This window comes from Podarcis vaucheri, assembly GCF_965113315.1.
Source record: "Podarcis vaucheri genome assembly, chromosome: 16".
In the NCBI taxonomy this organism is placed as follows: Eukaryota; Metazoa; Chordata; class Lepidosauria; order Squamata; family Lacertidae; genus Podarcis; species Podarcis vaucheri.
The window spans coordinates 42741992-42753787 of record NC_138754.1 but is presented as its reverse complement, the minus strand read 5'-3'; the positions used below and the strand labels follow the sequence as shown (position 1 = coordinate 42753787).

General features: G+C 60.1%; 1 protein-coding gene across 1 annotated transcript in view; it reads right to left on the bottom strand.

Moving 5' to 3' along the window:
• Positions 1–3049: 3049 nt before the first annotated feature.
• TTC28 (tetratricopeptide repeat domain 28) overlaps positions 3050–11796 on the bottom strand; it is a gene marked incomplete at its 5' end in the record, with an annotated part of 127668 nt that continues 118921 nt past the window's right edge. The window contains 10 exon segments of the mRNA XM_082203750.1: positions 3050–4813; positions 5267–5374; positions 5503–5632; positions 5938–5961; positions 6164–6240; positions 6388–6619; positions 6820–6944; positions 7571–8291; positions 8683–8862; positions 9533–9692. Of these exon segments, the coding sequence (XP_082059876.1) occupies positions 3159–4813; positions 5267–5374; positions 5503–5632; positions 5938–5961; positions 6164–6240; positions 6388–6619; positions 6820–6944; positions 7571–8291; positions 8683–8862; positions 9533–9692 (3412 nt within the window). The 3' untranslated portion in view covers positions 3050–3158.

Genomic DNA, 11796 nt, shown 5'->3' with positions numbered 1-11796 from the left:
CAGGGAAGAATGGCAGATGAAGTTGATGGACTACATGGAATTGGCGGAAATGACTGGCAGAATCCGAGACCAGGGAGAAGAGTTGGTGGAAGAAGATTGGAAGAAATTTAAAGACTATTTACAGAAATACTGTAAAATTAATGAATGTTAGAAAAATGTTGGAATGAAGTTATATGGCTTTAGTAGAAATGCTATAAGGAATTAAGTATAAATAGATTAATAGAGCTTTAAAGGGAAAAATAAGGTTAGAATGTGTTAAGACAATTATAGGATAGAAAACAGAGGAAGATGGAAAGGAATTGCTGAAACAATTATTAGAAGTGGAATACAAAAAGGGAGGTGTGAGGAGGTCGAGGAAATAAGGGAAAGAAAGATAAGATGTTGAAATTGGATTGCGTTTTAAATGGTTTTTGTTTTGTTTTGTTTTGTTTGTTTCTTTTATTTTGTATTGTATTGTATTGTATTGTATTGTATTGCATGTTTTTTCTTTTTTGGTTTTTTGCAGTGTTGTGTTTAATATGTTGGAAATTTAATAAATATTATTTTTTTAAAAAAACAACATTTCATCCTAACAACCCCCCACCCCCTCCTGGCCCTCCAAGTGCCTTTGCGTGTGCCAGGGGCCAGAGTGGCTGCCCTTGCGAGAACAGGCGGCTGCCAGTTCCCCCTTGCTCAGCCTGGGGCTGCAACACAATTTCCCAGCAGAAAGCAGCCCTGGAAGGAGGAGCTGGGAGGAAGTCTGAGTGGGAGTGGAAGCAAGCTGCTGGGCTCCTCCCAAGAGGGGGCCCGACATCTGCCTGGCATCCTGTTCAATGGCAGAGTTCGAGGGGAGACCTGAACCCCTCTTGCATCTTGGAGAAGGAAGCCCATGCTGGGTCAGAGAGAGAGGATGAAGGAAGGGGTGGGCCCCACAGAGTCGAGGTGCAGGACAGCCGTGGCTGCTACTCCCCACTTCCAGCTCAGCAGCCAAAGCTCCCCCACCCTCCTTTGTCCGCTGCTGGGGAAGCCAAGAGCCAGTTATGTCAGACAAGGAACACAGGAGCTGAGAGATCTCATGCTTTAATAGACACAAAGGAAATCACAAAGGAGGCGGCAAAATGCCTTAGGAATTGCAATAAAAATATGAAATTCTTTTTACATGGTAAACTTCGTAATATAAAAAGTTTAATGCTGTCTGGAAACGGGAGTTTTAATTTACAAAAAAGTCCATATAGGCCAAACATGGCAACGCTGCATAAAGATCAGAGAGTGCAGAGGACCAGCCAGCTTTGGAGAGGCAGGGAGGCAGCATGTGTCTTTGTGTGTGTGTGTGCCAGGATCCTGCCCACAAGGCCCCCAATGGACACAAGCAGGTGGGGGAGGGGCCTTTGGAAACCACCCTCCCCCAGACCTTTCAGTTCTCCAGCATGACCCTAGATTGGGCGAGGGCCTTGGCGCAGGAGGGGAGCGGGCAGCATGCTCTGCCCAGCTCTGGGCCCCACAGAGACCAAAGCCCAGGTGGCTCAGGGACCTCTGCCGCCTGGAGTCAAATGGAAGGGCCCTCTCTTGGCGAGGGGTGTGTGTGAGAGAGAGAGAGAGAGTGGGGGGGGGGGACTTGTACGTGGCATCACACCGAACGCTTATTGCTCACTGTGAGAAGCAGTGTTGTCACTCAGACATGCACAAACACGACAAGGAGGACGAACAACGAGGAGGGGCTCCACAGGGGACAGATTCCTGGGGTGCAGAGATATGATCCTTCCTGAATTTCCCCATATAAGCGACAAACCTGGTCGATTCCTCCTCACGGGGAGCAGAGGAGAGAGGTGAGAGCCAGGGTGGGGGCAGAGGGGCGAGGCTTTGCTGAACGTGGAACTTGAGGCCAAAGGGGCCCTGCAGGGAGCCCCCTCTTCCCGCCTCAAGGGAAGAACTGGCATTCTGAGAAGGCTGGAGGCTGCAGCGCCTGGCACCACCAGGAAGCGGGCGGAGGAGGGCGGCAGCCCATGAAAGCACCATTGCTTAGACTTCTGCCTAAGAAGCAAGCAAGGAAGGAAGCACAGAAGCTCTGCAGGCTGCAGGGGTGGGGCTACAGGCCCTCCCAAGATTTTGCAGAAAACCTCCTGCAGCTGCCTGCAGAGTGGCTTTGCATAGACGAAGACCAAGAGGTGCTCCCGAGAGCTCGCACCCACAAGGGAAGAGGCTGGGCCTTGGGGGGCAGGCCCACCACACCCACCAGCCAATGGGCAGGACCCCGAAGGCTCTGTCTTCCACTCTCTGGCTTCCGCCTGCGTCTCCTGGCCTGGACGAAGGCTCCCCCCTCCCCTCGCAGCTGCATAGCTTGGAAACGTGAAGAAAGAAAACCAAAGAAAGGAGAGGAACCCCAACACTTGCTCCCCATGTGCTGGCAAGCTGGGCAACTCCTGGCAACCCCCACACTCCTGCCTTCAGAAACCCAAAGCCCCTGGCACAGTAATAGGGATGTGGGGGAGGAAGGTGGGGAGAGGAGCAGGGGGACCTCTCCTTTGTGCTTGGGACGCGGAGCCTGGTGTCTGACCCAAATCAGGTGAGAAAGGGGAAACCCCCAGGAGGAGGCAAGGTGGCAAAGGGAGGCAGGAGGCCTGGTGCCAGATGGGGGGCCCTGGACCTCCAGGCCAGCAGCTACTGCCCCAGAGCAGAGTCGCGTCATCGTTTGCAAAGGACAGAGCCTGCTGTGGTTTGACTCTGCGCCAGCTCCAGCACACAAGGGATCCTCCTGCCAGTCCCAGCCAGACAAGGTCTCTAGGCGGGGTCTGGTCATTCCAGAGAAGACCCCTGGAGGGCAGGCGACCACAAGACCACACTTGCATCTCCCAGAAAAGGGCAGCGCCAACCCACTTCTAGCAACCCACCTCCCCAGAAGCATCAAAAGAGAGGCTTGTACCTCTTCACCACAGACAGTTGTTTGTGAATCTTGCCTGCTAGAACACCCTCCTCCCACGCCAGTCCTTGGTGACTCTGGAAGCTGGTATCCGGCACCCGGGGGGGGGGCACTGAGAGGAGGCAAGCTGCCAGCTGGCACCGATCCACAGCTCACTGAGCACCTGGATCCGCCTCTGCCCACACCTCCCAGCTCGTTGCCCGAGGTTCTGCCCCGTCCAAGGCCCTGGGCTCCTGACCAGCAGAGGAGGTGGCCGGGGGCTTCAGCACTTGGAGGAGGGGAAGAACCGTCCTGGCGACAAGAACTTGTAGCCATTCCCAGAGGGCAGCCGTGCGGGGCGCCCAGGGCCTGGGGTGCTGGTGGGGCCTGGGGCCTGTGCCGGGGGGGCCAGGGGGCTGGTGTGTCCATTGGGGGCACCCCTCTGAGGGGAAGAAAGTGGCCGAGGGGCAGATAAGTCCTTCAGCTCCAGTTTGTCGGCCCCTTCCTCCTTGCCATGCCGCGGAGACAAGTTCAGCAAGCTGAGGACGTCCCTCCTCCCCGAGGAGCTCCGGAAGATCTTGAGGGGCCCCGTGGGGTGCTGAGGGGCGTTTTGCCAGAACATCTTTAGGTTGTGGATGGCCTGCACCTTCTCATCGATGGCGGCCATCTTGAGCTTGTCGAGGGAGGGGGCGTCGGCGGGGCTGGAGCGGGCAGAGCTGGCGGAAGAGTAGGAGAGAGCGGGCGAGGGGGTGCTGCCGGCCGGGGAGTGGTGCCCTGAGCTCGGGGAGGCGTTCCTGGGCGATTTGGAAATGTGGGTGCTGTAGGGGGAGCTGGGGTATTTGAGTCGGAAGGGTGAGGACAGCAGAGGCTGCTGCTCCCCGGGCAGGAACCCCCCCTGAGGCTCGGAGCTGGGGGACGGCTGGCTGCTGTGGGGGCCAGCCCCTTCCTCTCGGTGGGAGGCCTCGGAGGTGGTGGGGCTGCTGTAGCCAGAGCTGACTTTCTGCAGGGAGGAGCTCCTGGCAGGGGGCTTTGGCCGGAGGGGGGCAGGGGAGGCCTGGCCCTTGTGGCCGGAGCACGGAGGCCTGCTGAAGGCGCTGGTCTCTGAGGAGCGGAAGGAGGAGGCACGCCCCGTGGGCAGCAGGGGGGCTCTGGGGAGGGGATCCAGGCTGCTGCTGCTCTGTGCCAGCTGGCTGCTGCGTTGCAGCTGCTCCACAGCCAGGAGGTGGCTCTGTGTCTCCTCCAGGATCTTCTGGGCCAGCTCGCGAGGGTCTAGCGGGGGCGCGCTCTCCTCCTGGGACTTGACGGTGCTGTCTGTCTCAGTGCTGGACTGGTCCGACTCGCCAGTGTCCGAGCTGGCCAGTTTCCCAACTTTTTGGAAAGGGGAGTTTGGGCTGGGAATAAGAGCCATTTTCACAGGGGAGTTGGGAGAGCTGACACTCCCCTTGGAACTGACCGAGACCACAACGCCTCTCCCTCTATGAGTCCGGGAGGGATTGTGGTCAGGGGAAAAGCGCCCCCGCCTGCTGTCCTGGTAGTTCGCCAGAGGCTCGTTGCTGATGATGGAGAAGCCTTCATACTCCTCGTCGTCTTCCTCCTCCTTGCTGGGGACAGCACTGCCTGGAGGCGAGAGCTGCCCGTGGGGCGGGGCAGCCCTTTGCGGATAGGCATTCTTGGGCCTCTCGGGGTCCAGGCGCCCCCTGGAGCCGCCCCCTTCCGCCACGCCACACTCGGGCTTGGAAGCAAAGCTGATGGAAGACGTGATGGAGTTGAGGCTGTAGACGGAGATGGCGTCGGAGCCCAGGCTGTCAGGGCATGGCGGGGAGAATGGCGGGTTCTGGTAGCCCAGCGGCCCAGGGTTGGAGATGGACTGAGCAGAGGCCAGCGACTCGAGGGAGGAGGAGCTGTCCAGGCTGAGTCGTTTGGGGAGCTCCGTGGAATCTAGAGAAAGCAGAGAGGGCCATGAAAGCCAAGGAGGCAGCAGGGGTGCTCCCGGGGCCCCAGAGAGGAACAGCCTCAAGCGCTCTTACTGGGGTTGACCCCCTGGAGCCAAGCTGTGAGTCCCCACTCAGGAACCCCCAAGGGCCACATGCTGCTGGCAGACACCCCACCCCACCCCTCCTTTGAGGATTTGGTGCCAGTATCTCCAGCTGCTGCTGCTTGTCCTGCCGGCCACCCAGGCATGGTCGCCATTTGCCAAAAAGACCAGGCGCAGCTCCAGAGCAACAGCTGAGCAAAGGAGCGGTGGCACCCAGCCCTCCTTTCCTAGGCCCTTGGTGCCCCTCGCCCAATCTCTTGGGCAGCTGCTGGAGGACACTCCCCGTGCAGGAAGCTTGTGTTCCCATGCCCACCATCCCAGCCACAAGGCGCCCCTTTCCCAGGCAGAAGCCTCACCAAAAAGCGAGAGGAGCGTCTGCAGAGCAAAGTGCATCGTCCGGCGGCTGGCCTGCTTGCCTGTCTTCAGGATCACCTCCTCCTGGCCAACTTCGCACAGGTCGAAGCCTGCAAGCAAGACGCGGCTTAAGGCCGGGAGCCCACAGGGAGGGGCCCAGTGGGCAGCCCCTGGAGCAGGAGGACCTGTCCTGCCCTGCCTCCCGGCTGGCCCCCCAAAGGCACACCCCCTGCCTTACCTAGAGCTGCCAGGAACTCGTGGCAGCCTGGCAGTCGCCAAAGCTGGACGCTGATGGAGACCTGGATGGGGGCCAAGGAGAAATCTTGCTCCTTCTCTCCCACCTGGAGCTGCACCAGGACTTGATGGAGCTGGAGTGCAGGAGGAGGAGGAAGGAGAAGCAGTTAGAGGCAGGCCAACCCAGCTCGACTCTCCTCCCCCTCCCCTGCCCCCTTCCTCTCTGGAGGCCAGCCAAGGGAGGAGCAGGAGGAAGGAAAGAGCAAGGAATGTGCTGCTCCAGGGGAAAGGGTGGAAAGCAAGGTTGCTGCTGCTGCTGCTGCTGCTGCTGCTGCTGAAAAGGACACAAAGGAGGGAAGCAGAAGGCTGCCCCCCACCCCACCCCAGAACTCAGGTGCAGGGTGGGAGAGAGGGCTGAAGGGAGGGTTCTGATACTCACCATTCCTACCATATTTTTAACAGCCTTTGGGAAGCAGAAAGGAGAATTGGGAGAGAGAGAGAGAGAGAGAGAGAGAGAGAGAGAGAGAGAGAGAGAGGTGTTTAGAGCCAGGCAGCAGCCTGATGGTGTCCCTTTGCAGCACGGTGGGCGTCAGGCAGCGCTCCTTGTCTGGCCCCAGTGATCACTGCCAGAGGGGCCTCGGGGGGGGGGGTGACACGCCACTCACCCTGCTGATGAGCTGCTCTCCTGTCTCAGAGGCGGTGATGAGCTTGCAGAGGGCCTGAAGGGCAGCATTGGGCAAACCTGCCATGGAGAGAGGCAGAGAGGCCCCATCAACTCTGGGGGAAAGCCCCACCCTCACCCCCACCCCAGGCCCAGAGGGTGCCCCAGAGGGTGCCCCAGAGCGGCCCAGAGGCTGCCCTGCCCAGCCTCTGCCCGAGCCTCACCCACCCAGCAGGGACTGGAGCGTGGTGCTGCACTGCTGGAGACGGTCTCCGGGGTCTGCGGTGGGAAAGAAGACAGCTGCGGGGAGCCCGCTGCCCGGGGGGTCCAGCCGGAAGCCCACCGCGGTCAGCAGAGCCTGCCAGCCTGGGATCCCGCCCACTTTGTTCTCCACACTCTGCTGGGAGGTGTACATGGAGTTGTGCTGCCCGCTGTGGATCCGTTGCAGGGACTTCTCAACCTATGCGCAAAGCAGAGTGTGTGAGCTCCCTCCCGCCTCCCAAGCTAGAGGGGGGCTCCTGAGGGGCTCCACATGCCCCACATCCGGCGAGAGCCCCCAGAGAAGCTCAAGGCTTGAGGTGAGCACAGCCAGCCCCTTCCTTGCCGCTTGTCTCGCCACCCACGTGCTCAGCTCCTCTGAGGCAGCGGCTGCGCCCTCACCAGGTGGAGTAGGACCCGCAGGGCATCGCGCGCCCGCTCTGGGTGCTGCAGGATGTCGGTCAGGGCTTGGCCAACCAGAGAGGAAGGGCTGTTCAGTTTCACGTCGCTCCCAATCAGCGTGAAGCCTGCAGCGGGGACAAGTCTCACTCTCAGGGCCTGCCCAAGGCATTTTGGCACCCGAGGCAAACCACAAAACGCTGCCCCCTCCTGCCAGGGAACAAAGGGGGAGTGAAGGTGACATGCTTTGGAAACAAGGTGGGGGTTGCAAAATCACTTGAAGTGGGAATCAGAGGGCATTGTAGGGGGGAAAGCAGCCCACTTTCAGTCACGCCGGGCCGGTGCTGAGACTTAGAGACCCCCAAAGGCAGCCCCTGCCATTTCTTCCCAAGGAGTGCTCGGAGACCAGCAGTCCCTCCGATTCGCCAAGAGGCCACATAGAGGCAGCGTGGGTGGCAGATCCAACCTCCAAGGAATGTGCCATCGTTGCCATTCCTTGGAGGTGAGATCTGCTGTCCCTGTGGATCCTTCCGCCTGAGGCAGTCCCTCACCTTGCCTCCTGGGTGGGCTAGCCATGCTTGCCTTGCACATGGTCTCAGGGGTAAGAGCCACCCTCTCTGACCCACGGCGAGGGCAGGCCAGGGGGAGCACCCAGCCCCCCAAGCTATGCCAGCGCCACCTTCGGCTCATGACATTCACAGCCGCAGTGACCTCCTGGTCTAGGGTGGGCGCCATGTTCAGGAGCCTTCCTCACCTGCCCAGTTGGAGGGGTGGGCAAACTGCTTGCTGCTCTGCACCGTCTTCATGGCCTCTCCCAGTGCTGCGCTGGCCTTGAGGCCTCCAAGCAGTGCCGTGTAGAAGCTGTGGACAAACACCTTGGAAGCGGCCGTGGGCACCGGCCAGAGGGAGACCAAGACGCAGTGGGCGCCAGCCGCCAGGAAGGCTCTCGTCAGCCCAATCACGCCGTCGGCCGTGACCTTGCCGTTGGACTCCTGGTAGGAGGCCAGCACCACCAGCTTGAGGGGCAAGCGCAGGTCCAGCACGTCGGCTGCCGTGAGCAGAAACTCCTGGAGGGGCGGGCAGTCCGAGATGCTCTCTGCGTCGCTGGTGTCGTCCTGCATGCGCAGAGACTCCGGGATGGTGTAGGAGTTACCGAAGGCCCCTTTGCTGCCGGCCGCCAGGCTCTCGGCGTTGGGCGTCAGGACCAGGGCGGCCAGCTTCCACGAGACGTGGGTGGCGAAGTGGGCGCACTCAGCCTGGGCCAGGGCGCTCATCACCCGCTCCTTGGTGGCCATGCTGCCCACCAGGGGCTGGCAGCCCAGCAGCTCCGCGACTGCGTAGGCCTCCTCCTCGGCAGAGGGCATGGGCCCCCACAGCCAGCGGTCCATCACCGAGGGGGGCAGCTGGGGGTTGCCGATGACGGCAGCCATGGCAGGGGAGCTGCCGTACGCCGAGGGACCCTTCTTGGCCTGGCTCTGGAAGGGCAGAAGGAGAGGCTGCGTCACCTTCCCCAGGGGTGGATGCTCACACCAACTCCCTCGCCCCCTCACTGCCTCCCAACTGGGCACTTGCACCCTCTATGTGCTGCTGTGGCCTGGCAGGTCCTTGGTTGGCGCTGCTAGCATGGCAAAGCGGGCCAGGGAGCTGTGGGGTGGAAGGAGGAAGAACAGGGGGGCAGACCCAGGGCTTTACCTTCCTGCCACTGGAACAAAAGTGGCTTGGGGGTCTTGGAGGGTCACATGAGGGAGGCAGGGATGGGGGGGTAGGACTCCCTGCCACTATGGGACAGCAACGGGGCGGCTCTGCCCCACCAGCTTCCCAGGGCCCAGAGGACGCGGAGGAGAAGTGGGGGCCCAGGCAGCCTACCTTGGCGCTGGGGTTCAGGGCGCGGAGGGAGGGCACTGCAATGAGGCTGAAGCGCTCGTACAGGTACTCGTTGGAGGAGCTGCCCTTGAGGAGCGCAAAAGGGATGAGGTACAGCTCCCCTTCCAGCACCAGGACCAGCTGCCGGTGGCGGCCGACCGGCCCACTGGAGTGCATCAGGCCCTGGGAGGGAGGGAGGGAGGGAGGGAGGGAGGGAGGGAGGGAGGGAGGGAGAGAGAGAGAGGAGGAGGAGGCAGAGATCTTTTGGAACACACACACACACACACACACACACACACACAGGAACACACCTGCCCTTCCTCCCAAAGGTGCCTGGGGCGGCACAAAACAAACCAAAGCCATTCAGAATTATTAAAACAGCACCTTCACAGCCAGGCTCAGCTGCATTTCCCTCCTGCGCCCGCCCCCCGCCAAGGGGAGAGGGGACCCAGGTCAGGGCTAACGAAAGACCCCAAGGCCCGGGAGAAGGAGGTCTGGGGGGAGAGACAGAGCCCCCCGCTTCTCCCGCCTGCCTGCCTGCCTGCCTGCCTGCCTGCCTGCCTGCCGGGTCTCTCTCAGGACTCTCCCTGACAAGACGCCGCCACCACAGCAGGTGGCCAGGAGGAAGAAGGCAGGGAAGACTTCAGCTCTGTACCTCTCCTTTCTGGGATGGGACAAATCTGGTGGCCAACCAGGTTTCATTTACCCTCACATCAGGCCAAAGAGGAGGAATCCCAGAAAGGGAAGCCACCCCACCTCGCCCCACCAGGACCCTCTTGCAACCCCCCTCCTGCTTCCCAGCAGTGTCCAGAGGGGGCTTGCTATCCCAAGGGAGGCACTGCCCAGGACTTACCCCTTCCATGGGCCCGATCAGCAGGTCATAGAGGGAGCGCAGGGGGGACTTGCCGAAGGAGCTGAGCCGGCGGGGCAAGGAGGAAGAGGAGGAGGCGGCTTCTTTGGCTGGGGACGCTGGGCCTCCTCCGCTGAAGAGGCTGTTCATGCTCTGGCAGCTCCTGTGGAGAGCGGGGAGAGCGACAGCATTGCAGGTCTAGAACCCCAACCCCTCTGGCACACGCACCCCAAAAGCCCTGCAGAAGTGGAGGGCTCTGCTGCCCCTCCTGAGGTGCCCATGGGCACTGGCTGGAATGCAACAGGAGGCAGGGGCTGGGGGGCAGATCAGCCCAGTGCCAGGACCTCCTGGCACCTGCTTCTTCTCCAGAAGTTAGCCCATGCCCCATGGCATTGGCACAACCTCCGGGGGGGGGGACATTTTGCAGCTGAGCACAAGTGGCTGAGTGAAGCAGCCAGCCACCAGCTCTGACCTGCGGAGAATGGCATGGGTCCACTTCAAGGGCAGCTGAAGCCCCAGTTGACGAGAACCCGCAGGATGGAGGCAGCTCCCTCTGCGCCCATGCCAACCACAGCCGATCCCTTCAGTCTGCCCCACAAGCTGGCTGGGGGCAGGGAGGAGGTCCATCTCCTAAGCCTGGCTGGAGAGGGGGCAGCGGGCACTGCCCAGTGAGGCTCCCTCTCCCTCTCCTTTCCCAAAGGGCCCAGACTTCATGGCTGCTCACCACACGGAGATGAGTTTGAGATGCTAGAGGAGGAAGCAGCATAGGCTCTGAACAGCCAGCAGGGGGCAGCACCTCTCCACCCTCCTGCCTTGTTTGTGAGACCAAGAATTTATCCCAGGGACAAGTTGGGGGGGGGGCACAGCTTAATGAAGAACAAGGGGGCCTGGCAGGCTCTTCCAGGCCCTGCAAGGTGCTGCTTCCCTCCCCACCCACTCTTTTGGTGCTGCCTTGGGACTCTCCTCAGCCTGCCCCCTTTGGTTCTGGCTGTGTCCAGCAGCTAAGCCACAGTACAAAGGAACCCCCCCCCCATCGCTCTGCCTCTGCTCCCCTCCCAGAAGGGAATGTGGCCTCGGGCTGAAGAGGCTCCTCAGGCACCCCCAGCCCCAGGGCAACAGAGCCTCTCCCTCCAGGAAAGGGGCAGGTCCAGCTCAGGACCCCACAGAACGTCTGCCGCCAGGATGGAGACCTGGACGGGCCCCTTTGCTGCCGGTAAAACGACTGCATTTAGTTTTGCCGTTTTTTTGGGGGGGGGTTCTGTTGTGAACTGCCCTGGGATTTGCAGGTGAAGGGCAGTATGTAAATTTAATAAATAACCACAACAACATTGTTGTAAGAATGTTTATTTTTTGTGTTTTAAATCTTTAAACATTTACTTCATTTTTGTATGGTAACACTGTGAGTCTACAAACTATTTCTAAACCAGATAAAAAACCTTCTTCCATTTTACTGCAGTACTGATGGTTTCTGTTCCCCTTATTCTCCCAACCTCAAAACCTTAGAGCTGCTGCCGAAGTTCCTTCCGACACAGCTGCTCTGTCTCAAACACCTGGATATATTGTTAATTACCCTTTGAACAAAATTAAGCCTTTTATGGGTAGATCACATTTTTCGCTGATTTAACTTTTTGGACCCTGGAGGCTGAGAGGGAGGGTGGGTCAAAAGGAAAATGAATCAATACGGATTTACCATATTTTTCGCCCCGTAAGACGCACCGGCCCATAGGACGCACCTAGTTTTTTGGGGGGGAAATAAAGGGGGGGTTTATTTTCCCCCAGGTGCGCTGCGCTAATCCCGAAGCTTGGGGCGTGCGGAGCTCAGCGCGCCCCAAGCTTCTGGGTGCCCGCAAGCAGTCCGCCAGCCGTGGGAGAGCCACGGGGCTCTCCCAGGGCTAGCGGACTGCTGCGCTAATCCCGAAGCTTGGGGCGTGCGGAGCTCAGCGTGCCCCAAGCTTCTGGGTGCCGGCAAGGTCTCCGCCAGCCGTGGGAGAGCCGCGCGGCTCTCCCAGGGCTAGCGGAGCGCTGCGCTAATCCTGAAGCTTGGGGCGTGCGGAGCTCAGCGTGCCCCAAGCTTCTGGGTGCAGGCAAGGTCTCCGCCAGCTGTGGGAGAGCCGCACCTAGTTTTTGGAGGAGGGAAACAAGAAAAAAAATATTCTGAATCTCAGAAGCCAGAACAGCAAGAGGGATCGCTGCGCAGTGAAAGCAGCAATCCCTCTTGCTGTTCTGGCTTCTGGGATAGCTGCACAACCTGCATTTGCTCCATAAGA